This window comes from Chiloscyllium punctatum, chromosome 11 (assembly GCF_047496795.1).
Source record: "Chiloscyllium punctatum isolate Juve2018m chromosome 11, sChiPun1.3, whole genome shotgun sequence".
NCBI lineage: Eukaryota > Metazoa > Chordata > Chondrichthyes > Orectolobiformes > Hemiscylliidae > Chiloscyllium > Chiloscyllium punctatum.
The window spans coordinates 92,753,351-92,780,920 of record NC_092749.1 but is presented as its reverse complement, the minus strand read 5'-3'; the positions used below and the strand labels follow the sequence as shown (position 1 = coordinate 92,780,920).

Below are 27,570 nucleotides of genomic sequence, written 5' to 3'. Positions count from 1 at the left end.
CAGATGACACCAAAATTAGAGGTGTAGTGGACAGCAAAGAGGGTCAACCTCGGATTACAATAGGATCTTGATCAGATGAAGCATTGGGCTGAGAAATGACAGATGGAGTTTAATTTAGATAACTGTAAGGTGCTGCATTTTGGAAAAGCAAACCTTACAAGGACTTCTACACTTAAGGGCAAGATCCCGGGGAGTGTTACCGAACATAGACACCTTGGAGTGCAGGTTCATAGCTCCTTGAAAGTGGAGTCGCAGGTAGATAGGATAGTGAAAAAGGTGTTTGGTATGCTTTCCTTTATTGGTCAGAGTATTGATTACAGGAGTTGGGAGGTCATATTACGGCTGTACAGGACATTGGTCACTGTTGGAATATTGCGTGCAATCCTGGTTTCCTTCCTAAAGGGTTCAGAAAAGATTTACAAGGATGTTGCCAGGGTTGGAGGATTTGAGCTATAGGGAGAGACTGAACAGGCTGGGGCTGTTTTCCCTGGAGCAGAGGCTAAAGGGTGACCTTATAGAGGTTTATAAAATCATGAGCGGCATGGATAGGATAAATAGACAAAGTCTTTTCCCTGGGATGCAGGAGTCCTGAACTAGAGGGCATAGGTTTAGGGTGAGAGGAGAAGGATATAAAAGAGACCTAAGGGGCAACCTTTTCACACAGAGGGTGGTATGAGCTGCCAGAGGAAGTGGTGGAGGCTGGTACAATTGCAACATTTAAGAGAGATCTGGATGGGTATATGAATAGGAAGGGTTTGGAGGGATATGGGCCAGGTGCTGGCAACTGGGACTAGATTGGGTTGGGATATCTGGTCAGCATGGAGGAGTTGGACCGAAGGGTCTGTTTCCATGCTGTACATCTGACTCTGACTCTATAACTATTCAGCGAGGTTATCTGAAGGCATGTGTAAAGGTATACTTCATTGAAGAGGCAGTACAGCAATATTAGACTGACAGCAACAGAGGCGAAGACAGCAATTAAGAAAATGGGGCTCGGTTCAGATAACATCAAACAGATCATCAGGAAGGGCAAGTCTGAAATTCAGTTGGCACTAAGGCACTCTTGAATAGACTGTGACTACTGAGAGGTCTCATTTGAGTGGTTACATAGAGAGGCTGTTATGCAATCGTGGCAGTGCTTCTCTGAAGTAGCAGTTTGTACGGCTGACAAACTAGTGAGAAGGACAGTGCCTCCCATTGGTCAGCAAATAGCAGCGCCGATCTAAAAAACTACGATTTACGAAGCTACCTGGTAAAAGAAATACATGAGAAAGTCTCCACATTTAAATGGTTCTCTACACATCAACAGCAAACTAGCATTCTTTGTCCAACTGCAATATCCAAACATACCTGGGAAGGAAGACTGAAAACATTACTTATTTGCTAAATATATACCAACCTTCATACTTTCAAGTCTAATCTGGTATCCTACGCTACCTCCCAGCCTCTCGATCCGTTCTTTGGCTACACGCTCAGCTACAGAAATAGCAGAAATCCTTCGAGGTTGAGTACATATGATGTTGGCAACCATTACCGGAGGACCGTTAAGAGAATCATCCAGGATAAACTGAGGAATCTGTGTTGTCTTTCCACATCTGAGGAAATTTGAAATTAAAATGACTTATTTCCAAATCTTTCGAACTTTCCAAGGCTGTGGTAATGCAAATGAATAGCTTCCTCTATACTTGAGCAGAATAAGGGTTAAGAAGCTGCATGTTTGTGGAAAATTAATCATCCAACAAAAAGCACAAAAACATATTTTGAATTCTGAGTAATTCATTAATACATTAAATAGCTAGTGTGTCATTATACAAGGAATGATGGTTGTGGTTATTGGAGGTCAATCATTTCAGATCCAGGACCTCAGCTTCAACTCAGCACAGAAAGGAAGGCAGCAACATGATAAATTGTGAGGGGTGCCCTAGTTTAACAGCTGTAGGGACTGCTGATTGGGAAAACAAAACAAAGTGACATTACAGGGAAGTGGTGGATTAATTGGTTTGCGATTTTAAAATGCGTATTTTTTTCTGAAGGAGGGATTAACTGAGAAACAAGTATAAGTCAAAGTCAGGGCCAATATAATTAAGAAATATAATTAATACAAGTAGGGTAAGGGAAGTAAAGTTACCCTACGGGAAATAAGCATATAGTATTTTCATATATACATAATGAATATTATTTAAAAAGGGCTTAAGGGAAGTCGTGGCAGCAGAGCTTGCACCTGTGATATGCTTCTTCTCTAATGTGTCAAATCATGGAAGCTTTAGTTGCCCCCGGTGGTCATATGGGTGCGTCTAGCTACAGCTACTGGCTAACTACATTCTGGAGCTGGTGCTGCAGGCAACTTTATCTTGGAGCATCGCAATGTTGAGTATTTGCGAACGGCACAGTGAGGTGGTCACACTGCTGGGGAAGAATGAACAGGCAGAAAGGGCATGGGTGACCACCAGACAGAGTAGAGGAAGGCATGTACTATACGAGTTTCCTGTGCCCATCCCCCCTTTTTAGTAGATATTCAGTTTTAGATACCATTGGAAAAGATGACTGTGCATGGGAAAGCAATGTGAACCAGCTTCATGGCACATGGAGGGATCTGCTGCACACGAGGTAAGAAAGAAGAAAGGCAAGGCTATAGTGGTTGGAGTTTCAATTGTAAGAAGAACAAACTGGGGAAAAGACTCCAGGATAGTATGTTGCCTCCCTGATGCCGGGGTCAAGGATGTCACCGAACAGCTGTTTGGCACTCTGAAGGGGGTGGGGGGGGTGTAAACAGATAGAGACTGTGGTACGTATTGGTACCAACAACATGAGTAGGAAAAGGGGTGAAGAGTTTAAAGCAGAACTTAATGAGCTAGGAAGTAGATTAAAACTCAGGACCCAAAAGGTAGCACTCTCTGGTGCCATGTGCTTGTGAATACGGAAATAGGAGGTGATCCTGATGAATGCGTGGCTGCAGAGATGGTGTAAAAGGGAGGGTTTTAGATTTCTGGGACATTGGGACTGTTCTTTGGGGCAGTGGAACCAAGGTGGATGGATTGCACCTGAAGCGGACTGGGACCTGGATCCTTATGGGGAGGTTTGCTGTTGCTGTGGGGTGCGCTTAAACTAATCTGTGGGGTGGGGTGGGATCCTGAATGTTCAGCAAGAGGAGCTGCACAGCCAAAATGAGAAGAGGTAACAAATGAGTAAGGAAGGCAGAGAAATTACAGGCCTGTTCAGGCACTAGGGGGTTTGACAAAGTTAAATGGCATTTATTTAATGGCAAGGAATCTAATAAACAAGGCAGAGGGTTGACAGCACTAATTGGGTGATGATGTTATTGCTATTGCTGAAACATGGTTGAGGGAGGGGGAAGGATTGCCAGCTCAATATTTCAGGATATTGGGTCTTCAGGCGAGACAGCTCACTATCACGTTCTCAAAGGCAACTCGGGACTGACAAAAGCTGGCCCAACCAGTGACACCCAAATCCTATGAATGAATATGAAAAAAACACAGCCTTAACTTCAAATATTTCCATTGCTTTAACAAAATACGGTGAGTACTGACAAACAGAGGCAGAGTCTGAAACTTGAAACAAAGTAAGTTGAGGATGATAGCAACCACTAATTGTTATTAAGGACTTCTAAAAATTAATTTGTTCAGGGATGTCACCAGCAAACGCAGTATTTACTCTCGGTCCCGGAGAAGTTGGTAGTGAGCAGTCTTGTTGAACTGCTTTAGAACGTCTAATAAAGGGTTCTTCAACAGTGCTGTTAGGCAAGGGATTCAGCATTTTGACTCAGGGAACAGCTACATAGATCCATGTCAAGATGATATGTGATTTGTGTGGATCTTGGAGATAATGGTGTTCCAATGTGCCTCTTGCTTCTGTCCAAAACTCTTGACCAGTTATTTATGAGGTCTTGGCAAATTGCTACAGTGCAATCTGAAGATTGTGCACTCTGTGGCCAAAGTACACAGATGGTGGACGGAGTGGATATTCAAGGTAGTAAAAGCCAAACAATCAGTCTGCTTTGTCCTAGATGGTACAGAGCTTTTTGAGTTGCTGAAAACATATCCGCTCTCACAAGTTGAATATATTCCATCATATTCAAAGTGTATTCAAGTTTTTCCATCATATTCTCAAGGGCAATATGGAATGGGCAACAAATGCTCAATTTATTTCACATATTTTTTGTATGGTCAAATTACTACCATGTTGTAATCTGCTATAGGTAATGACCAAATATTACTACTCCTATGATGTCCATATTTAAACCATCAGAAGATGCTGATTAATTTATGCAAACATAAAAGTAATCAAACATTCCAATATGCCCTTCCCTTAAACTTACCCTGTCATACCACTCACTACCAGGACTTGGGCCTTGTTCAGCAAATTCAAGATTGTCTCTCTCTCACGAAACGCTGGAAGTTTCTTCCTTTCCTGGAACATTGCCTGATATTGTCTGGAAGACTGAAAGAATAATACATTTCAGAGAATATATCTTATAGATGACACAGAACTCAACAGGAAACAAGCCATTTCACTGAACTGGTTTATATCAGTATTTACTCTCCAATTGAGGAAATAATTCTGATCATATTTATCATCCTTATTCTTATATACATTCAATAATTTTTCTTCAGCCAACTGTCCAACTGAATCTTGAACATTGAAGCAGAAGCGATTTCAATCATTAACTCAAAGTGAATCCCATAGCCTATCAATTTCCCCAAGATGATTCTCCAGCTCTATGTTCCAAATTTTCTATTTACATCTACTTACAATGATGTTGCCTTTTTCTTGACCCCTAAACTACTTGAAAGCATCTGTCTATTCTGCATAATTTTAAATATGGTCCTATTGCTCTAAAACATGTGCTGATATTTAATCTAACATATCCAATCATACCTAGAGAATCTCTGCAATGGCTTTTTCCCATTCCTGCATCAGAAAACACTGGATGTCACACAAAGCCCAATTTAAATAATTTTCTTTGTCCCAGTGCTCCTAAGATTTTATCAAGCGTTACCTTTTGCTTTTCAGGGGCTACTTTTTCCAATCTCACTAACTCCTTTTTTATTAGGTGATAAAGTCACACCAGTGGCTCAGTGGATAGCACGGCTGCTTCACAGCACCAGGGATCCAGGTTTGATTTCACCCTCAGACAACTTTCTGTGTGGAGTTTGCACATTCTCCCCATGTCTGTGAGTGTTTCCTCCAGGTGCTCCAGTTGCCTTCCACAAAGATGTTCAACGATGTGCTGGCTAGGTGGATTAGCCATGGGAAATGCAGGATTACAGAGATAGGGCAAGGGGATGGGTCTGGGTGGGATGCTCTTCAGAGGGTTGGTGTGAACCTTTTGGGCCAAAATGGCCTGTTTCCAAAATATAGGGATTCTATGATCAATATCTTTTGTATTTTTTGTTGATGCATAAGCTGTTTGGATGTTCACTGAAGTAGAATTGGAAGGATTCATTCATATCCTAATTAATTATCAACAATCCACTAAATTTAAAGCCACAACACACAAAGAAAGCATTAATTTCTTGTCCACCACAGTATTTAAATTGCCAAAAGACAATAATTGGCAAATACACAAAGCCATCACTCTAAAATTGGGCTGTGTGACACCTAGTGTTTTATAATGCAGGAGTGGAAAAAAAACCACTTAACACACCTTCCAGATTGGTGAGGTCACAGCTAAAGCATTCCATAGCAAATTCTTCAACTGGACATTTTCTACTCTTTTACAGCATCTTAAAATCTCTCAAACTCAGATTCAAATTTAACAATTGACAGTGTATATTACAATAGCATCCACTACGTTCCTCTCCATGTAGCACCTGGACACACAATCTTAAGCTCAACACAGCAGGGCAGCACAATGGCTCAGTGGTTAGCACTGCTGCCTCACAGCACCAGGGACCCCCGTTTGATTCCAGCCTCGGGTGACTGTCCGTATGGAGTTTGCACATTCTGTGTCTGCGAGGGTTTCCTCTGGGTGCTCTGGTTTCCTCCCACAATCCAAAGATATGCAGGTTAGGTGGATTGGCTATGCTAAAATTGCACATAGTGTTCAGGGATGTGTAGGTTAGGTGCATTAGTCAGGGGTAAATGTAGAGTAATAGGGTAGGGGAATGGATTTGGGTGGGTTACTCTTTTGAAGAGTGTGCGTGGACTTGTTGGGCCGAAGGGTCTGTTTCCACACTGTAGGGATTCTCTGATGACATACCACATTCATTTGCAAGTAATTAATTAGCTCTATGATTTCCAGTTTTCCCAGTCCTAGTCAGCACAATGTTCCTTTGATGTCGTCTGTTCTCTCTTCTTCGCAGTCTCCCTGTCCTCCCACTCCCATTGCAGCCTCCCTCTCTGCCAACTCCTGCAACTTCCCCATCAGTTTCTCATCATCAGCTTGTAAATAATTAGTATGGCTACCTTATTTGCATACTCATTCTATAACTCCATCCAAGATACTCAATGCACTACTTACACAGCCAAGAATCACAGACATTTTCTTAATTATAAAGAGCAAAGAAAATTACAGCACAGGAACAGGCCTTTCAACCCTCCAAGCCTGCACCAACCCAGATCCTCAATGTAAATCTGTCGCCTACTTTCTAAAGATCTGTATCCCTTTCCTCCCTGTCCATTCATGTATCATACATCGTGCCCGCCTTTACCACCTCTGCTGGTAAAGCATTCCAGGCACCCATCACCCTCTGTGTAAAGAACTTTACAGACATATCTCCCCTAAACATTTTCCCTCTCACTTTGAGCTTGTGATCGTAAATAATTGAGTCCCCGACTCTGGGGAACAAGCTTCTTGCTATCCACCTTGTCTACACCCCTCGTGGCTTTGTAGACCTCAATCAGGTCCCCCTCAACCTCCATCTTTCTAATGCAAATAATGCTAATCTACTCAACCTCTCTTCATAGCTAGCACACTCCCTACCAGGCAACATCCTGGTGAACCTCCTTTGCACCCTCTCCAAAGCATCCACATCCTTTTGGTAATGTGGCAACCTGAACTATACGCAGTATTCCAAATGTGGCCGAATCAAAGTCTTATACAACTGTATCATGATCTGCCAAGTCTTGCACTCAATATCCCGTCTGAAGAAGGAAAACATGCAGTATGCCTTCTTGACCACTCTGTTGACCTGCGTTGCCACCTTCAGGGAACAATGGACCTGAATACCTACAACAATTTTCCCCAGGACTTTTCCATTTACTGTATAGTTTGCTCTTGAATTGAATCTTCCAAATGCATCACCTTGCATTTGCCCGGATTGAACTTCATCTGCCATTTCTCTGCCCAACTCTCTAATCTATCTATATTTTGCTGTATTCTCTGACAGTCCCCTTCATTATCTGCTACTCCACCAATCTTGGTGTCATCTGCAAACTTGCTAATCAGACCACCTATACCTCTCTCCAAATCATTTGTGTATATCACAAACAACAGTGGTGCCAGCTCAGACCCATGTGGGACACCACTGGTCACAGGTCTCCATTTTAAGAAACTCCCTTTCACTACTACGCTCAGTCTCCTGTTGCCCAGCCAGTTCTCTACCCATCTAGCTAGAACACCCTGGACCCCATGCGACTTCACCTTCTCCATCAGCCCAACATGGGGAACCTAATCAAATGCCTTACTACCACCCTTCATCAACCAACTTTGTCACTTCCTAATACATTGGTAAGACATGGCCTTTCCTGTTGCCTATCATTGATAAGCCCATTTTTTTCCAAATGGGAATAGGTTCTACACCGCACCCCCCCCCCACCTTTTCTTCTCCAGCAGCTTTGCTACCACTGACATCAGGCTCACTGGACTATAAATTACATGGATTATCTCTGCTACCCTTCTTAAACAATGAGACAACATTAGCAATTTTTCAGTCCTCCGGGACCTCACCCATGTTTAAGGATGCTACAAAGATATCTGTTAAGGCCCCAACTATTTCCCCTCTCGATTCCCTCAGTAACCTGGGATAGGTCCCATCTGGACCTAGGGACTTGTCCACCTTAATGCTTTTTAGAATACCCAACACTTCCTCCCTCCTTATGCTGACTTGATCTAGAGTAATCAAGCATCTATCCCTAACCTCAACCGATGAATACCGATCCAAAGTATTCATTAAGAATCTCACCAATTTTCTGACTCCACGCATAACTTTCCTTCTTTGTCCTTGAGTGGGCCAACCCTTTCTCTAGTTACCCTCTTGCTCCTTATATATATGAATAAAAGGCTTTGGGATTTTCCTTAACACGGTTTGCTAAAGATATTTCATGACCCCATTTAGCCCTCTTAATTTCTCATTTCAGATTGGTCCAACATTCTTGATATTCTTCCAAAGCTTAGTCTGTCTTCAGTCACCTAGACCTTACGTACGCATCCTTTTTCCTCTCTTAGCTAGTCTCACAATTTCACCTTTCATCCATGGTTCTCTAATATTGCCATTTCTATCCCTCATTTTCACAGGAACATAATTCTCCTGAACTCCGATCAACCTCTCTTTAAAAGCCTCTCACATATCAAATGTAGATTTACCTTCAAAAAGCTGCTCCCAATCTACATTCTCCAGCTCCTGCCGAATTTTGGCCGAATTTAGCACTGTTCCTTTCAGACCACTCTCATCTATGCCCACGAGTATTCTAAAACTCTCAGAATTGTGATCAGTATTCCCAAAGTAATCCCCTACTGAAACATCAACCACCTGGCCAGGCTCATTCCCCAACCAGTATGGCCCCTTCCTAAGTGGACTATTTACATACTGTTCTATAAAATCCTCGTGCACCCACAATTTGCATTGTTCGTTCAGTCAACAGCTGCCAGCCATATCACCCCAATGTGCTCTGCCTATGTTCCCAACTTTAAAATGTTACTTAAAACTCTTTGACCAAATGTTTGATCACCTATTCAAATGGTGTCAGGGCCAAATTTGGAATGAAAATTGTCCTGGGACGTGAGAATATTTTATATGAAAGGAGTTATACAAATACAAATTGGTGCTTGAATATAACATGAACCAATTTCTTTGTCTTCAGCTGTATTTTCTCATACCATGATATGAGATGCTAACTTTGAATTGTAGAAGCAGTCATTGCTATTAAATATTTTAAAAGGTCACTCAAGAGGAAATTCCATTTTACTGGTTGCCCGTGCTTTTATCAAAGAAGCAGTTCCTTTTGCCAATTAAAATTCACAATATTTCGTGTCTAATACTTATGAGAAAAAGATTAAAGTACTTCACTATTAACCATGACATAACATTACACTCTGTCTCTCTCAAATAAAACTGGAACATGGATGAAGTTACCTGTTTTGCTTGAAATTGTTTACAGAGTTTTTGGTTTTCCTTATATACATTCTCTAGTTTCCAGTTATACTTCTTCAACTGTTTCTTCTTAAGATACACATAACTCTCCGTTTCCATAATCACAGCCTCAGGCTCTTCTTCCTGTAAGTCATCATCATCCAATTCTGCTCCAGTATCAGGTTTAACTGCAATTACAAAACATCAACTATGTCAGTTATAGAAGGCAAAACCTGAACTATGAAAACCATACCAAAGCCAAGCACTACCTCTAGTTCAGAGATAGCACTCCTGGCTCCAAGTCAAACGGCTTTGGATTCAAGGTTTAGATCAGAAACTTGAGCTGATACTCCCATTTCAGCAATAACGGAGTGCTGCACTGTTGGAGGTGCTGACTTTCAGATGAGACAATAAACCTGCTCTTGTCACTTTACCTGTGGATGTAAATGAATCCACTACTTTTTCAAAGGCAGCCAAAGATGTTTCTTGCAGGTGTCATTACCAATACTTAGTCCTCAACCACCATCACAAGAGCAAATTTTTTAGTCAATAATCTAATTAGTATTTCTGGAAGCTTGATGTTTGCAGGTTAGCTGCTATGTTTTGCACATTGCTCATAGGAACAAGACTTCAAAAATGCTTAATTTGTTGTGAAGTATTTTGGAACATGCCAAGGTGATGAATGGCATCAGTACCCAAACTAAATGGGTCAGTGGGCAAAGTCACCCCCCCGAAATCACTAGGGAAAATTCAATCACGGGTTCAACTAAATTAGAGGAAAGTCATCCATCAGTAGGATGGACAGAATTGAAGAGTTGATCCGCGAATCACAGATTTTCTCATATGCTGAACCTATTAGCAGCAAAACGCAGGAGAGAAACCGTGGTTAGAGTTGCAGTGAACAATCAACTGAGTGAGTAGCAAAATAAGTGAGCAAACTAGTCATCTGGATGCAAGTGTTGGGTGGTTGTGGCTGGGAGATGGGAGGGAAAGGAAGAAGGATCAGGGAAAGGAAGAAGGATCCAGGAAAACTTCAACTCCCTGAGGTAATGAAACACTTTAAAACAAGCAAGGAAGTTCTATTTTAAGGCTGCTTTACCTCACCAGCGACTATATGGGGGGAAAGGGGGGGGCATTTAATGGAGTTGGCTAGATAGCCAGTTTGCGATGCAGAGTGATGCAGTAATGTGTTCAATTGCCAGACCATGTGAGGTTACTATGAAGAACTCTACTTCACAACTTATCCCCTTGAGTAAGGCTTGGTGACACTCTGGTTAAACCACTAATCAGTTGTCTCTCTCTAATGAGAGCGGCAGCCTTGTAGCCAGATAGGATTTTGGTATGGGGAAAAAGTACAGTGGAGTTTTGTTTAAAATTTATTCATAGGATACTTATGCTAGCATTTATTGTCCATCCTTAATTGCCCCAGGGAAGATATTATTATAGCGAACATTATATCAATTGTAAATTTAAATTTGAGATTGAGAAATAAAATGAATAGTAACTACCTGGTTAAAATATTCTGGCTTTGTGCACTTGTGACAGAAGTGACTAATTGCAATGTCACCAATCTATGGAATGTGTGTTTAGGGCTTTGAGTTTAGAAGTGTGCATTAGTTATTGTGAAAAACACTTCTTGCTAACTTATGCCTGTGGCCTTGTGTCAAATTAAATAATGCTATCTACAAAATTAATGCTTTATTGTGTATTGTGACTTTAAATTTATTGGCAGGTCAATACTTAATGAAGATATTGATGAACTCTGCTTCTGTACAATTTCAAATACACCTGCTGTCAACACAAATGCAGAAAATATTATAACTATGTAACTGCATCACCAAAATAATTTAGTGAGAATGATAAAGTAAAAAAAATTCATCCACAAGAAACATCTCGAAGAGTCACAAACGAAAAGTAAATTGTGTTCAAATTTTTACACAAAGTTATTTTTTGTTACCCAAAACAAAATATAAACAATCCACTCAGCATCTTCCCAACCTCTAACACTGAATTCTGTGCAGGATTTGCATGCTGTACTGTTCCCTCAGCAGCCTGTATTTTAAATGAAGCAAAATTCATGTCCCAACTTGCATTGCAAGAAGTATCATGCTATTCAATAGATTAACTTGTTCAATACTGAAGAAGTTACTCCTAATCCAATAAGTCATAACGTATACTTTCCTTAGTCTGCAATTAAACTTTACAGAGTGGAAATGGATACCACAAAATATCTCGAGGATCATAGGTCACAATAATACCTGCCAGTTGCTGATCAAGAGGATATTTACGAGGTGTTTGTTCACCATTAGTTTGTTCAGTCAAGAGTGTGTGTGGAACAGGAGGCACACTGTATTTATGGGCAGTTTCAAGAAGCAGTTCATTCATTTTCACTTCATTTTCCAAACACGTGATCAAAGTGTGAACCACTGGTTCTTGAGTTTTTGCAGCTAGCAAGGCCTCTGCATAGAGATGTTCAGTTATGTGCAAACGACAAGCTTGAGGCAGGCAGTCATTAGTCGAAGAGAAGGCTAAAAGTGGGGCCTCATACGGATATTTATTATCAGGCGGAAATCGGATCTCAAGCATGTACAGGAGTGCATTGCTGTCACAACGCAAATGGCTATCCTCTTTCCTTTCTCTCTTTGAAGGGAGCTCATGTCTGAACTTACATCTTGACCCAAAACAGCAACTGCCTTTGAGATAATACTGACAAACGTCTTTCACAACCACGTCTGCAGTCTCACATCTTGTAGATTTATTAAGTCTCTGCGTCAAGAAAGCAAGTGCCAATTCAATAGTCCAGACCCGGTTTTGAATACGTTCAGAGAATTTGCTCTCATATATGGAGCTAAGAACCAGTGCTTCTTCTTGCCTCCGCTCCACACAATCCTCCAAGCTAATATTACCAGATCTGGGAGAGGCCTTCATTCTATCTTTGAACTTTTCCCTAAAGCACAGTTGCAACAGTTGTTCCAAAGATGTCCCTACGTCTCCATCAAACATCTTGAGAGCTGCTTTGCAATGTTCCGCATGAAAACCAAACCTAAAGTAAAATAAGCACATTACTTTATTTGTTCAGTTTATCAAGTATATGCAATAAAAAAATGTCTCTAACAATATATTATCCAAAACTCTTACAATAGTCATAATTTTTCAGTGCAATTAGAATAACAGTACAAGTTACACTGTCATGGTAAACACCTGATGCATTTGAGCTAAAACTAGTTATTTAAATAGCTATTAAAAACTTTGTTACTAAATAATCCAAATATAAAACAACAAAAAAACTGCAGATGCTGGAAATCTGAAATAAAACAGGAAATACTCTGCAGGTCAGGCAGCATGTTTGCTATGGCTCAACTGATGGTGCTCTCATCTCCAAGTCACAAGACTCTGGGTTCAAATGCCACACCAGTGTACAAATATTAGGCTGATGATCCAGTCTATTGCTGAGGGAACATTGCACTGTTGGAGGTTCCTTCTTTCAGATGAGACATTAAACAAAGGCCTCATCTGCCTACTTGAGCAGGTTCAAAAGGATCTCCACAGTCTATCTTCAATCAAGATATTGGGGGGGGGGGAGAGAAGAGAGAAAGAGGGAGAAAAGTTTTCTTAGGAGACCTGTTCACTATGTAATCCTTCACAAAATCACAACAGATGATGTGGTCATTATCACATTGCTCTTTGTGGGAGGTTGTTGAGTGCAATTGGCCATCACATTGTCTACCTTCAAAGTTCTTGGTTAGCGACAAAAAGAAAACTGCAGATGCTGGAATCCAGGGGGTTCAGAGAGACCAAATTTAAACTTACGGAACAGTTCGCTGAGCATCTCAGCTAGGCCCGCAGGAGCCGACTGGACCTCCCATTTTAATTCCCCTTCCCGCTCCCTTTCTGACATGACCATCCTTGGCCTCCTCCATTGCACAATGAATCAAACTGCAAATTGGAGGAACACCACCTTATCTTCTGCCTCAGCAGCCTTCAGCCCAGAGAACTCAATATTGAGTTCTTCATTTTCAATTAATCTTGCTTCCCTTCTCCTGACTCCCTTTACTGCCACACCCCCTCCCTTCCACTCCTCCCAGCCAACTAGCTGATTCATTCCTCCCATTTGACCAACTGTCTTCACCTGTCCCCACCTCACCACCCTGCCCCCGCCCCCTTTATCAATTCCCAGAAAGCAGACATTTCAGGTAAATGATGGAAGGAACAGAGGAAACACAAGCAAAACTTTTTTCACCCAGAGGGTCTGGAATCCATTTCCCAGTTTGTGTGGTTGATGCAGAAATTATCAACCATTTAAAGGGAATTTGAATATGCATCTGAAAAAATGTAACCTGCAAGGCTGTGGACAAAGTGATGAAAAATAGGATTAGAATGGGCTGCTGGTTTATTCAGCTAGTAAAGACGTGATAGGCTGAATGGCCTCTGTGCATGCTGTAATCTTTCTATAGTCCTTTTACAACAGTGATTATACATCCAAAATACTTTCTTGGCTATAAAGTACTATGATCTGTCCAATGATCCTGAAAAGCATGATATAAATGGAAAGCTTTATCTCCTTAAAGAGAGAAACAGCAGTCTCTTTCCACAATGTCCGCCAATTGTGGATATCTTGAATTCTAAAATATTTATAAGTGCTGAGAATGTGTCTCGATTTTCAATGGCCTCTTTCCCTTCCCTACTCTCCAGCATCAGGTGCCCATACCATCCTTAACTGGATTGTCAACTTACCCCCGGCTATCATAGAGTCATAGAAGCCCTTCAGTGTGGAAGGAGGTCGTCCAGCCCCTCAAGTTTGCATCTACCCTCTGAAGAGCATCATATCCAGACCCAGCCCCACCATATCTCATAACCCCACATTTACCATGGTTAATCCACCTAATCTGTGTATCCCTGGTCACTATGGACAACTGCAGTGTGGTCAATCCACCTAACCTGCACATCTTTGGACTATCAATTGGTCTTTTCTTTAAAATTTGCATCACATGCACTGCCCTAGCTGAACATTGCATGTGATTTGATTAATTAGAAACACTGGTGATTTGGTGGTGGATAATAGTCAAAAAGTACCACGGGTAATTTGGTAGTTGAGAAAAAGCTGCACAGTTGTGTGAGGTAACACTTCTGAATATATTAGAAAATACTGCATCAAGGTCTATTTTTGATACAGTGTGGGGTTGGAACCCAGATGTATTCCAGACATTCAGATCCCAACTCCAGTAAAGAAATCTGGCTCATGAACTTGGACTTTTTCTCCTAGAAATGCTGCATAACTTGCTGAATATACATGGCACTTTCTAGGGTATTTGGAGTAAAACCAGAACTAATTGCAGCTTCTAAAAAACTTTAGTTGAAAATCTTTACTATTGATGAAAACACATTTCTGACACAAATAGTAACACTAATAAATAGTAAATGGCAAGAAATGTGTGGGATAATTGTTGTTGATGGACTCCCATTCCGATTGTTTTCAATGGGTAAGGCACCAGTTTTACCTCATACAGGTAGAACTCATTTTTATCGCTATGTAAGTAAGTGGATTTTGAATAAAGACTTATTCATATCAGCGCATGCATTACTTATTACATTCCATATTTAAAAAATAAACAGAATGCATTCTAAAAATGAGTATAGTGTATAGCATTTTGGGACTATATGGAAGGCAATGTCTATGAGTTGGCCTCCATCCCAAAACATTGTGGACTGATCAATCTAGTATGACATCTTTAGCAGGAAGGGAATGAGCAAAACAGGATAAGTTATCAGTAAGAATTAGATGAAAGTATAGGTTTGGATTGAGATCTCTTTTATTAAGGTAGTTACTTTGCATGTTTGAGTTGAGCATAATTTTAATTTGGGTAACTCTGGGACATAAAATAGTGAACAATAGGGTGACGTATTATGAAGAGAACGGTTCTCTGTTGTCAAAGAAACAACCATGTCAGCTATCAGGAAAATAATCTATTATAATATCCTTATGTACTGAAAGCATAAACGTTACTTGTATCATTTAGTCTTGCAAAATGCATGTTGTCTACAAGATACACAGCAATACAGTATATCTAATGACACAAAGTAAACTAAAGTATGAACTAAAGTTAGCATCTGAAATTTAGAAGTCTTAAAACAGAGGCAGATGAGAGGGATCCCAATCATTCATTTGTATTCGGCGTTGCTTGTGTGTCATTTCTCACACCAGCAAATTTTAATGACCATGAATGCCCTCTAGGAAAGTAAGCAAAATGAAATTGAGCAATGTTTACCAAAAACCCTGCACTCTTTCATTTCTCCTCAGATATGGATGTGGGGCCAGAGGACTGCAAATATTGTACAATTCTTAAAAAGAGGAAATGGTTAACCTGCATTGGATGCCAATCAGCTTTAAGAGACAATAATATGGGGGTGAAATCAATTTATGCTTGGATAATAAAAGGAAGTTCACATGAATTTCATAAGATGATTGTCGAACTAGGAGCACGAGTAAGCCATTCAGGTCTTTGAGGTTGCTTTACCATTGTATAAGACAGTTAAAACAAATGGTGTTTAACTTTATTAATTAATTAAAGGGACAGTTTCAGTATGGACACAAATTTGGCTATAGTTCAGAAATCAGAGATTGGTGATGAATAGACCTTTTTCAGACTGATTGAAATGATACTGTCTTCTGGTATTAGGACCGCTGCTCTTTTCACTGTGCATTTAATAGCATGGCAGGTTTGCAGATGACATAAAGCTCCAATCTAGTAAAACATTGAAGAGGATTGTAATAAATTTCAAGAAGAATGTGAAATTAAAATACCACAGATTCTGGAAAAACAGAAACAAAACATCAAATGCTGTAAATACTGCGGAGATCAAACAGTAGCTGCGGGGCTGGAAACAGTTAGCCTTTCAGGTCAACAACCTTTCATCAGAACACAAGAAAGTTGGAGAATTAATAGCTTGTAAGCAAGAACACAGCCAGGTTAAAAAGTTGGAGATGACGTTAAGAACAAATAAAAGGGGAATTATTTTTGACAGGATGGAGGGCAGGATGAATTAAATGACAAAAGGAATGAAAATGAAGTTTTGAAAGTGGGTGGTACTTGGCCAAATTAAAGACAGAAAAAAATCAGTTTAGGAGTGGTGACAGTAGTAATTGTAGACCAACTACCTGGAGTCAGTATCTGATAAATGAGAGCAGTAGTTATTATTTAAAGTTATTGGATTCAATTAATTTTATACAGCAAATGCAAATCCCGAGCCAAATGATTGCTACCTCATTATCTGAATTTGGGGTCATAAGTCCACTGTTAGTGTCTCTGAATAGGTGCATAAATGGCTATGCTGGGTTCCCAGCAGTGGATATAGGTTACACAGGGGCCATGGTTTGTTCTGCAGCTGTTTAACAAGGACCACTTGAGTCATGGTCATTCAAAGACTGTCACCTGACAATATAGGGTTTATCACAACAAATTGACTCCCGACTTTCCACGTTTCCATTCTTTGATTCAAAGGTATCTGCTAGTAATTTTTTCTCGGAGAGACTCTTCCATGCGGGCACTGAGATGGAAGGTGAGCCTGAACATATCATAATGAAGTAATAAATGAAGCATAGCACAAATGACTTCAACAAGCTTGTGGGCTTTTGTAAATCAGATGTGTTGGCAAAGTGATATTTGTGAGAACAGGGAGGGAGCCAATGGACGGGTATTGAGTAAGGGTTCCAGTTATGAGGAGCACTGAATTCACTCAATTAAATGCAACAATGTTTAGGTGAAAAAGCTGTGAAATTCCCTAGTAAAGGAATAGGTGCTGTTTCTTAAGCTTGCATTGAGGTTTATTGGAACAGTACTGAAGGTTGAGAAAAGAAAAACAAAAGTTAAAGAAACTTTCCTATTTGGGGTAACAGCAGGAAGCTGTCCAAACATAATATTCAATGCACTAGAGATACTATTGAGAGACATGGCTCCTGTAGGACAAAAAGCACTTCACTTAAAAGGTAGGCATAGCTAGGACCTATACTGCTTCCCATATCAAAAAGGTAAGACTGCTTGAGCCTTCATTCAAGGCTAAGAAATAACATACAGGCAGTTCTGGTGGGGATTCAAGATGGAGCAACTGGGCATCAAGATAAAGAAGCAAGTAGTCAGAAAACTGGATGGACTTAAACTGACAGCAGGTAGCAGAAGAGCCCACATGCATATTGAAAGAGATTGAACAAACAAGGACAAAATAGAATGCAGACCATTAGAAATAAATTTTATGGGACAGAAATGATGGCTGCCCCAGGGATGTCCAATTTATCCATCTTGGGATGGAGATGGAATCAGATTGTGTAGGACTGGGGTACTATGAGGTTGGAGACCATGATAGATTAGGACCTCCAGCGAACAGTCTGGGAAATAATGGCTTGACGGTCAATGATGTGATTATGGTTCAAAATAGCTGATGATGGTTTTGGCGAGTTATGTTTAGCTTCAGCTATCTCCAAGTAACTGCAAAATAGCAATCTACTTGTCAAACAATAAGCCCCTTGTCTTCCAGTGTGAAGACAATGTAGAGTTAGATTCAAGACAGACTAATGCAAACTGAAGAGGACATAAGCAGCCTGGTGAAATGAGCAAACAAAATTTATCTTTTGGTAAGAAGAATGATTACATGGTACACAATTTTAAATGAGGTGCAAGGACAGATAGAACTGTAGCTGGTAGGGTAAACTGCAAAATCTGTATTAAAAAACATGCTGATTCTTATAAACAGAGGTCTACAACACAAAAGGAAGGAGGTTATTCAAAACTATTTCAAATCATTGGTTTGGCCCCAGCTTGAATGTACTAGGCCGAAGATTAGAACTAACTGGGAGCTCTTTCAAATGGTCAACAAAAACACAGTGAGCCAAATGGCCTCCTTTTATGTTGCTTTGTTCTATTTTTTTATAATGTACTGAAGCTACTAAAATCAGTCTAAAGTGTACTTTCCAGGCTCAGTCCAGCTAAAGTTCACCAAACCATTTTGGTAAGATTTCACAGGCTGAACACAAAGACTCAATTGAACTTGGGAAGATATTTTGTATTTTTAATGTTTTTCTTGATAGTGTTACATTTTCCCACTAATTCTTCTCAATCAGAAGAATTGCTAAGCAAGATATACTTAAGATTACAAAAAGGATTAAAATATTAGCAAAATAACTTTGTTCCAAATACCTGTCTCAAAGGAGTTGATTGTATTCTAGTTATCTAGTTACCTGCAAAAGCACTGAGGCATTCAAGTCTCTGACATGGAATTAGTGTGTGCCACATACATCTCTTTTCACTAATTACTTCATTCTACTTGATCAATATTTCCTATTTGTTTCTCCATCGTATACTTAAGCTTCTCAGATGTTAACCCTAAAATACATCGACGGTGTTTGTTCAACAATTTTAACTGGCAATGAGCTCCTTGTTCACATCAATGATCTGAAGCTTTAAAATGCAACTGACTAATACATTTAAACATGGATTCAACAAAAATCTAAACCAACAAACCTAGTCAGTTTCCGCACAGCAAAAGGAGAGATCTCAGACTGCTCAAAACTGGTTTGTTGTTCAACAGGATAATGCACCAAGGGAACATTTTCAGCAACTGCCAAACCCTCTTCCTTGGTGGACCAGTACTGATCTTCATCTCTGTAATCCAGTTCATCATACTCTTCCTTCGCCTCACATTCCTCTTCAGAATTGTCACTTCTACAGAATAGAGAAGGAGAAAAAGTAAAACAGGAAACAAGTGTTAAGAGAACATAAAAAAAGTTAAGTACAATCAAACACAAAACACTAAGCAGCATGTGACTGAATGGGACATCAAGGAGTCCTTGCAAATCTCAAGTTGATGGGAATCAGAGGTCAAATTCCCTGCTGTTTGGAATTGTACCTAGCACAAAAAGTGGCGGCAATGAGAACTCATCTGGTTAACTAATGCCCTTTATGGAAAGAAAATCTGTCATCCTTTTAGTGCAGATGAAATTGCTCTGGGAACCTGCACATGTACTCCAGACCCCATTAAGTCTCATAGTCATCAGGTCAGGCAAAGAAACCTCCAGTTGATTACTATGTACACCAGGCTATGAGCCCTGACAAAATTCTAACAACAGTTCTGAAGGGATGTGCTCCATAACTAGCTGCAGCCCCTAAACAAACAGTTCAAGTAGTAACACCACAGGAATCCACCTGGCATGCGGAAAATTGTCTAAGTATGCAGTGTCCACAAAAAGCATGGAAAATCCAACAAGGCCAATTTTCACTCAATCTAATCAAAATCATTAGCAAGGTGATGTCATTGACAGTGCCATTAAGAAGCACTTACTCAACAATGACCTGCTCACTGAAACTGAATTTGGGTTCTGCCAGGGTCACTCAGCTCCTAACCTATTACAGCCTTGGACCAAACATGGACAACAGAGCAAAGATCCTGAAGGGAAGTGAGGGCAATTGTCCTTAATATCAAGGCTGTATTTAACTGAGCGAGGCATCAAGCAGCACGTGCAGAACTGGAATCAATGATGGTTGCAGTTATATCTGACACTTAGAAAGATGGTTGTGGTTGTTAGAGGGCATAGAATCCCTACAATGCAGAAATAGGCCATACGGCCCATTGAGTGTGGACCATATATCACACCCAGGGCAAGAACCCACCTTATCCCTGTAACCCTGCATTTGCCATTGCTATTCCACCTAGCCTGCATATCCCTGAACATTACAGGACAATTTAGTATGGCTAATTCATCTAACCTACACATCTTTCCACTGTGGGAGGAAGCTGGAGCACCCAGCGGAAACCCATGCAGACATGAGGAGAATGTTCAAACCCCACACAGACAGTCATACAGTCGTACAGCATGGAAACAGACCCTTTGGTCCAACCCGTCCAGATATCCCAACCAAATCTAGTCACCCGGGTCCCTGTCGCTGTGAAGCAGCGGTGCAAACCCCAGAGTTACTGTGCTACCTGTCAATCATCTCAACTCTCTGCAGAAGCCCGTCAGGGTGGTGTCCTAAGCCCAAGTACTTCACCTGCTCCAATGACCTTCCTGTTCAGCACCATTTGCAACTCCTCAGATACTGAAGCAGTTCCTGCCCAAATACAGTAAGATCTGGACAATATCCAAGATTAGACTGATAAGAGGCAAGTAAGATTTATGCCACATAAATGCCAGGCAATGGTCATCTGGGGAAAGCAGGCTCACAGTTCCTTATAAGTGGAGTCGCAGGTAGATAGGATAGTGAAGGTGGCATTTGGTATGCTTTCCTTTATTGGTCAGAGTATTGACAATAGGAGTTGGGAGGTGTGCAATTTTGGTCTCCTCCCCATTGGAAGGATGTTGTGAAACTTAGAAGGGCTCAGAAAAGATTTAAAGGATGTTGCCAGGGTTGGAGGATTTGAGCTACAGGGGAGGATGAAGAGGCTGGGGAGTTTTTCCTTGAAGTGTCAGAGGCTGAAGGGTGACCTTATAGAGGTTTATAAAATCATGAAGGACATGGATTGGACAAACAGACAAGGTATTTTACCTGGGATGGGGGTGGGGGGGTGGGGAAAGAATCCAAAACTAGAGGGCATAGATTTAGGGTGTGAGGGGAAAAATTTAAAATGGACCTAAGGTGCAGTGTTTTCACACAGATGGTGGTACGTGTATGGAATGAACAGTCAGAGGGAGTGGAGAAAGCTAGTACAATTACATTTAAAAGGCATCTGGATGGGTATAAGAATGGGAATGGTTTACAGGAACATGGGCAAAAAGGATTAGATTAGGTTAGGATATCTGGTCGGCATGGATGAGTTGAATTGAAGGGTCTGTTTCCGTGCTGTACATCTCTATGAATACAGTTGCTACATGAGAAGTCAGAGGCTAGGAATACTGGAGCGAGTAATTCACTTCGACTCCCCAGAGCTGACCACTATCTACAAAGCACAACTCAGGAGTGTGATGGAATACTCCCCAACAAATCTCAAGAAGCTTGATATCATCGCAGATGAGTTGGATCAAAGAGTCTTTTCCTGTAATGTATGACTATCACCCAGGAAAAAGCAGCCAGTTTGATTGATACCACATCCACAAACATCCAATCCTTCCACTGAGACTCAGCAGCATCAGTGTACATCATCTCAAAGATGCACTGCAGAAATTCACCAAGGATTGCTAGATTCATCTTCTAAACCCACAACCACTATCATCTAGAAGGACAAAGGAAACAGAGACATGGGAATACTATCATCTCCAAGCTCCGCTCCAAGACACACCACCCTGATTCTGAAATATATTGCTATTCATTCAGTATCATTGGGACAATGACTTAACAGCATTGTGGGTCCACCTACAGCACGTGGACTGCAGCAGTTTTAGGAAGCACTTATCTCCATCTTCTAAGGAAATCTAGAGTCATAGGGTCATACAGCATAGAAACTGGCCCTTTGGCCCATCATGTCTATGCTGACCAAAAGACATCTAGGGATGGACAATAAACGGAGGCACAGCAGTAATGGCCATGTCCCACAATTGAATCAAGAAAAAAAAATGTAGGTCAGAGGCTGGGAATTCTGAAGTAACTTTGTATTCCCACCATCAACAAGACACAATTCAAGAGTGTCAGAAGATCAAAAGAAATAGGTGGAGTGAGCTAACTGGCTCTTCAAGCTTGCCCCACCATTCAACAAGATCATGGCTGAACTGTCCCTAGTCTCGATACTTCTTTCATGACAACTCACCATTGCCATCAACTTTCCTGGCTAGAAAATTCGAGAATCCACTACACTCTGGGAGAACAAATTCCTTTACATCTCAGTTTTAAATGAATGCCCCCTTAATCTGTAACTATCCCCAAGTTCAAGATTCTCCCACTAGTAAAACAATGTTCTCAACATCTACCCTTTCAAGCCCCCTCAGAATCTTATGTGTCACTATCTTCACCCCTCATTTCTTCTAAACTTCAATGAAGCCTCAGCAACACCATGCACAACTGTAACAAAACTTCCCTGTTTTAATCTGCAATTCCCTCACAATAAAGGCCAAAATGCTATTTGCCTGAATTACTTGCTGCACCTGGATGCGAACTTTTTGTGTTTCATGTGCAAGACTCCCAGAATTTGCTGCACTGCACTTTTTTGGAGTCCACCTTTGCTTAAGTAGTAGGCTGCCTTTTAATTTTTCCTTCTAAACATCATGACCTCACACTTGCCTACAAACACTCCATCTGCCAAATTTTTGCCCGCTCTCTTAATCTAATTAATCTGCAAAGTGGATATAATTATGTTCTCATCTCGCAACTTCTCATTTAATTTTGTATCACAAGTAAATTTTGATACATTACAACCTGTCCACTCCTCCAAGTCCTTAATGTAGAAAATAAATAACTGAGGACCCAGAACCGATCTTTGTGCACTCCACAAGTTATAACTCTCCAAACTGAAAAACCGTTAATCCCAATTCTGAGTTAGTCTGTGCGTTAACCAACTCTCAATCTATGCCAATATATCACCACCACAACTCTGAGCCTTTTGTGCCTTTTATATGGCACCATATTGAATACCTTCTGAAAATCCAAATACAGGAGCCCTCCTGTAAAACTGTAGTTGTGTACCAGGGAAACCTTGCTTAATAGAAATAATGGGGCCGATGGGAAAAGTGGGGTTGGAGCACACCATCAAAACGTACTCATGACTGCACAAAAATCACTCAAAAGTCTAACGCAAAGTATAGCATAGCCTGGAATCATATTTATTAATAAAAAAACTTAAATGTAACACAGTACATTTAAAAAAAGTAAGAAAGCTGCTCTTGGTATAGTACTTGTTATAGAAAGCTGCTCTGTCAGCAGCTGACATTAGCGCATGCCGAATAGCGAGAACATCGGCGCATGCGCAGAATGGCGCTAAGATTTTGGCAGGTAAATCGGTGCATGCACAGACGAAGCATGTGAACTAATCCCTGCTGGAATTGCGCTATTGCCAACGGATGTAAGTTTTCTCCAGAATACTGTTCCCTAATTCTTCAGCAACATTATAGCCAAATCACGCTGCTGAAACGTGCATAATACCAGAACTACCTGTACACCAGATCTAACCATTTCACTTTTATCAAAATTTCCTCTACTTTTTGTCATTTACATAAATGATTTAGATGCGAGCATAAGAGGTACAGTTAGTAAGTTTGCAGATGACACCAAAATTGGAGGTGTAGTGGACAGTGAAGAGGTTTAGGAGAAAGTGAGGACTGCAGATGCTGGAGATGAGAGCTGAAAAATGTGTTGCTGGAAAAGCGCAGCAGGTCAGGCAGCATCCAAGGAGCAGGAGAATCGTCGTTTCGGGCATGAGCCCTTCTTCAGGGATGAGGAGGGTGTGCCAAGCAGGCTAAGATAAAAGGTAGGGAGGATGGACTTGGGGAAGGGGCGTTGGGAATGCAATAGGTAGAAGGAGGTTAAGGTGAGGGTGATAGGCTGGAGGGGAGGTGGAGGCAGAGAGGTCGGGAAGAAGATTGCAGGTCAAGAAGGCGGTGCTGAGTCCGAGGGTTGGGACTGAGATAAGGTGGGGGAGGGGAAGTGAGGAAGCTGGAGAAATCTACATTCATCCCTTGTAGGGTTGAGCGAAGAGGGTTACCTCAGATTACAACAGGATCTAGACCAGATGAGCCAATGGGCTGAGAAGTGGCAGATGGAGTTTAATTCAGATAAATGGGAGGTGCTGCATTTTGGGAAAGCAAATCTTAGTAGGACTTATACACTTCATGGTAAGGTCCTGGGGAGTGTTGTTCAACAAAGAGACATTGAAGTGCAGGTTCATAGCTCCTTGAAAGTGGAGTCACAGGTAGATAGGATAGTGAAGAAGGCATTTGGTATGCTTTCTTTTATTGGTCAGAGTATTGAGTACAGGAGTTGGGAGGTCATGATCGGCTGTATAGGACATTGGTTAGGCCACTGTTGGAATATTGCCTGCAATTCTGGTCTCCTTCCTATCGGAAGGATGTTGTGAAACCTGAAAGGGTTCAGAAAAGATTTATAAGGATGTTGCCAGGGTTGGAGGATTTGAGCTATAGGGAGAGGCTGAACAGGCTGGAGCTGCTTTCCCTGGAGCGTCGGAGGCTGAGGTGTGACCTTATAGAGGTTTACATAATTATGATGGACATGGGTAGGGTAAATAGACAAAGTCTTTTCCCTGGGATCGGGGAGTCCAGAACTAGAGGGCATAGGTTTAAGGTGAGAGGGGAAAGATATAAAAGAAACCTAAGGGGCAACTTTTTCACCTGTATGGAATGAGCTGCAGTGGAATTGGTGGAGGCTGGTACAATTGTAACATTTAAGAGACATTTGGAAGAGTGTATGAATAGGAAGGGTTTGGAGGGAGATGGGCTGGGGTGCTGGCAGGTGGGACTAGATTGGATTGGGATATCTGGTCGGCATGGACGGGTTGGACCGAAGGGTCTGTTCCCATGCTGTACATGTCCTGTGTATAATGCAGAAGTTGCAGGATCAGTTCATTCCTAAAAGGAAGAAAGATCCCAGGAGGAGACATGGGCGGCCGTGGCTGACGAGGGAAGTTAAGAAACATATAAAGTTAAAAGAGAAAAAGTATAACTTAGCGAAGATAAGTGGGAAAACGGAGGACTGGGAAGCTTTTAAAGAACAACAGAGGATTAGTAAGAAGGAAATACGCAGAGAAAAAATGAGGTACGAAGGTAAACTGGCCAAGAATATAAAGGAGGATAGTAAAAGCTTTTTTAGGTATGTCCAAGGCAAAAAAATGGTTAGGACAAAAATTGGGCCCTTGAAGACAGAAACAGGGGAATATATTACTGGGAACAAAGAAATGGCAGAGGAATTAAATGGGTACTTCAGATCTGTGTTCACTGGGGAAGACACAAGCAATCTCCCTGAGGTAACAGTGGCTGAAGGACCTGAACTTAAGGGAATTTCTATTTGCCAGACTGTTAGGTCTGAAGGTTGATAAGTCTCCGGGACCTGATGGCCTGCATCCCAGGGTACTGAAGGAGGTGGCTCGGGAAATCGTGGATGCGCTGGTGATTATTTTCCAGAGTTCAATAGAATCGGGGTCGGTTCCTGAGGATTGGAGGGCGGCTAATGTTGTGCCACTTTTTAAGAAGGGTGGGCGGGAGAAAGCAGGAAATTATAGACCAGTTAGTCTGACCTCAGTGGTGGGAAAGATGCTGGAGTCTATTATAAAGGATGAAATTACGGCACATCTGGATAATAGTAACAGGATAGGACAGAGTCAGCATGGATTTATGAAGGGGAAATCATGCTTGACTAATCTTCTGGAATTTTTTGAGGATGTAACTCGGAAGATGGACAAGGGAGATCCAGTGGATGTAGTGTACCTGGACTTTCAGAAAGCTTTTGATAAAGTCCCACACAAGAGGTTAGTGAGTAAAATTAGGGCGCATGGGATTGGGGGCAAAGTACTAGATTGGATAGAGAATTGGTTGGCTAATAGGAAACAAAGGGTAGTGACTAACGGCTCCATTTTGGAATGGCAGGCAGTGACCAGTGGGGTACCGCAGGGATCCGTGCTGGGACCGCAGCTTTTTACAATATATGTAAATGATATAGAAGATGGTATCAGCAATAACATTAGCAAATTTGCTGATGACACAAAGCTAGGTGGTAGGGTGAAATGTGATGAGGATGTTAGGAGATTACAGGGTGACCTGGACAAGTTAGGTGAGTGGGCAGATGCATGGCAGATGCAGTTTAATGTGGATAAATGTCTGGTTATCCACTTTGGTGGCAAGAACAGGAAGGCAGATTACTACCTCAATGGTATCAAATTAGGTAAAGGGGCTGTTCAGAGAGATCTGGGTGTTCTTGTCCACCAGTCAATGAAGGCAAGCATGCAGGTACAGCAGGTCGTGAAGAAGGCTAATAGCATGCTGGCCTTCATAACAAAAGGGATTGAGTATAGAAGCAAAGAGGTGCTTCTGCAGCTGTACAGGGCCCTGGTGAGACCACACCTGGAGTACTGTGTACAGTTCTGGTCTCCAAATTTGAGGAAAGACATTCTGGCTATTGAGGGAGTGCAGCGTAGGTTCACAAGGTCAATTCCTGGAATGGCAGGATTGCCTTACACAGAAAGACTGAAGCGACTGGGCTTGTATACCCTTGAATTTAGAAGACTGAGAGGTGATCTGATTGAAATGTATAGGATTATGAAAGGATTGGACACTCTGGCAGGAGGGAACATATTTCCGTTGATGGGGGAGTGCCGAACCAGAGGACACAACTTAAAAATACGGGGTAGACCATTTAGGACAGAGATGAGGAGAAACTACTTCACCCAGAGAGTGGTGGCTGTGTGGAATGCTCTGCCCCAGAGGGCAGTGGAGGCCCAGTCTCTGGATTCATTTAAGAAAGAATTGGATAGAGCTCTTAAAGATAGGGGAGTCAAGGGGTATGGAGATAAGGCTGGAACAGGATACTGATTAGGAATGATCAGCCATGATCATATTGAATGGCGGTGCAGGCTCGAAGGGCAGAATGGCCTACTCCTGCATCTATTGTCTATTGTCTATTGTCTATCTCTATGACTCTATAACTCTAGCAAATTTGTCAAACACTATTTTCTTTCAAAAAAAAACACTCCTTGTTTAAACCTTTCTAAATTTTTTTTTTCTTCCTTCCTAATGGACTCTAGCATTTTCCCAATTACAGTAGTTAGGCTAACTGGCCTATGTTCTCTCACTTTCTGCTTCCCTCCATTCTTGAACAGGGGAGTTACATTCATAGTTTTCTAATGCACTGGAATCCTCCTGGAATATTTTGAACAATACCTCCACCATTTCTGTGGTCACTTTCTTTAAAACACTTGGATGCAGATCATCAAGTCCTAGTGACTTGTCTGCCTTCAGTCCCATTAGTTTGTCAAACACTTTGCCCCTTTTAATAGAAACTGTTACTAAGTCATTCCTCTCACTAGTCCCTTGCTATCTTTGGGATGTTTGTAGTGCTCTCTACCATGAAGACTGGTGCAAAACAATGGTTTAAATTATCTGCCATTTCCCTGTACACTATTATTAATTGCCCAGTTGCATCCTCCAAGGTTCCCAAACCTATTTTCGCTACTCTTGATTTTCACATACCTGTAAAAACTCTTGTTTTTTTAAAAAATATGTTTCTTGCTAATTTACTTTCAAAATCAATTTTCTGCATCTTTTTAGCTCTTTAATTATCTTCTGCTGATTACTAAAATATTCCTAATCCTCTAGCCTGTCACTAGTGTTGCTACTTTGTAA

General features: G+C 41.3%; 1 protein-coding gene across 6 annotated transcripts in view; it reads right to left on the bottom strand.

Annotated features, from left to right (window-relative positions):
* Nucleotides 1-27,570, bottom strand: part of dhx57 (DEAH (Asp-Glu-Ala-Asp/His) box polypeptide 57) — a 117,753-nt gene that overhangs the window by 77,737 nt on the left and 12,446 nt on the right. For all 6 annotated transcript variants that reach the window (XM_072581269.1, XM_072581274.1, XM_072581271.1 and 3 more), the window contains exons 4-8: nucleotides 18,824-19,024; nucleotides 11,570-12,354; nucleotides 9,315-9,499; nucleotides 4,337-4,458; nucleotides 1,400-1,595 (exon numbers count right to left, since the gene is read on the bottom strand). In XM_072581269.1, the coding sequence (XP_072437370.1) occupies nucleotides 1,400-1,595; nucleotides 4,337-4,458; nucleotides 9,315-9,499; nucleotides 11,570-12,354; nucleotides 18,824-19,024 (1,489 nt within the window). The remainder of the gene's footprint in view (nucleotides 1-1,399; nucleotides 1,596-4,336; nucleotides 4,459-9,314; nucleotides 9,500-11,569; nucleotides 12,355-18,823; nucleotides 19,025-27,570) is intronic.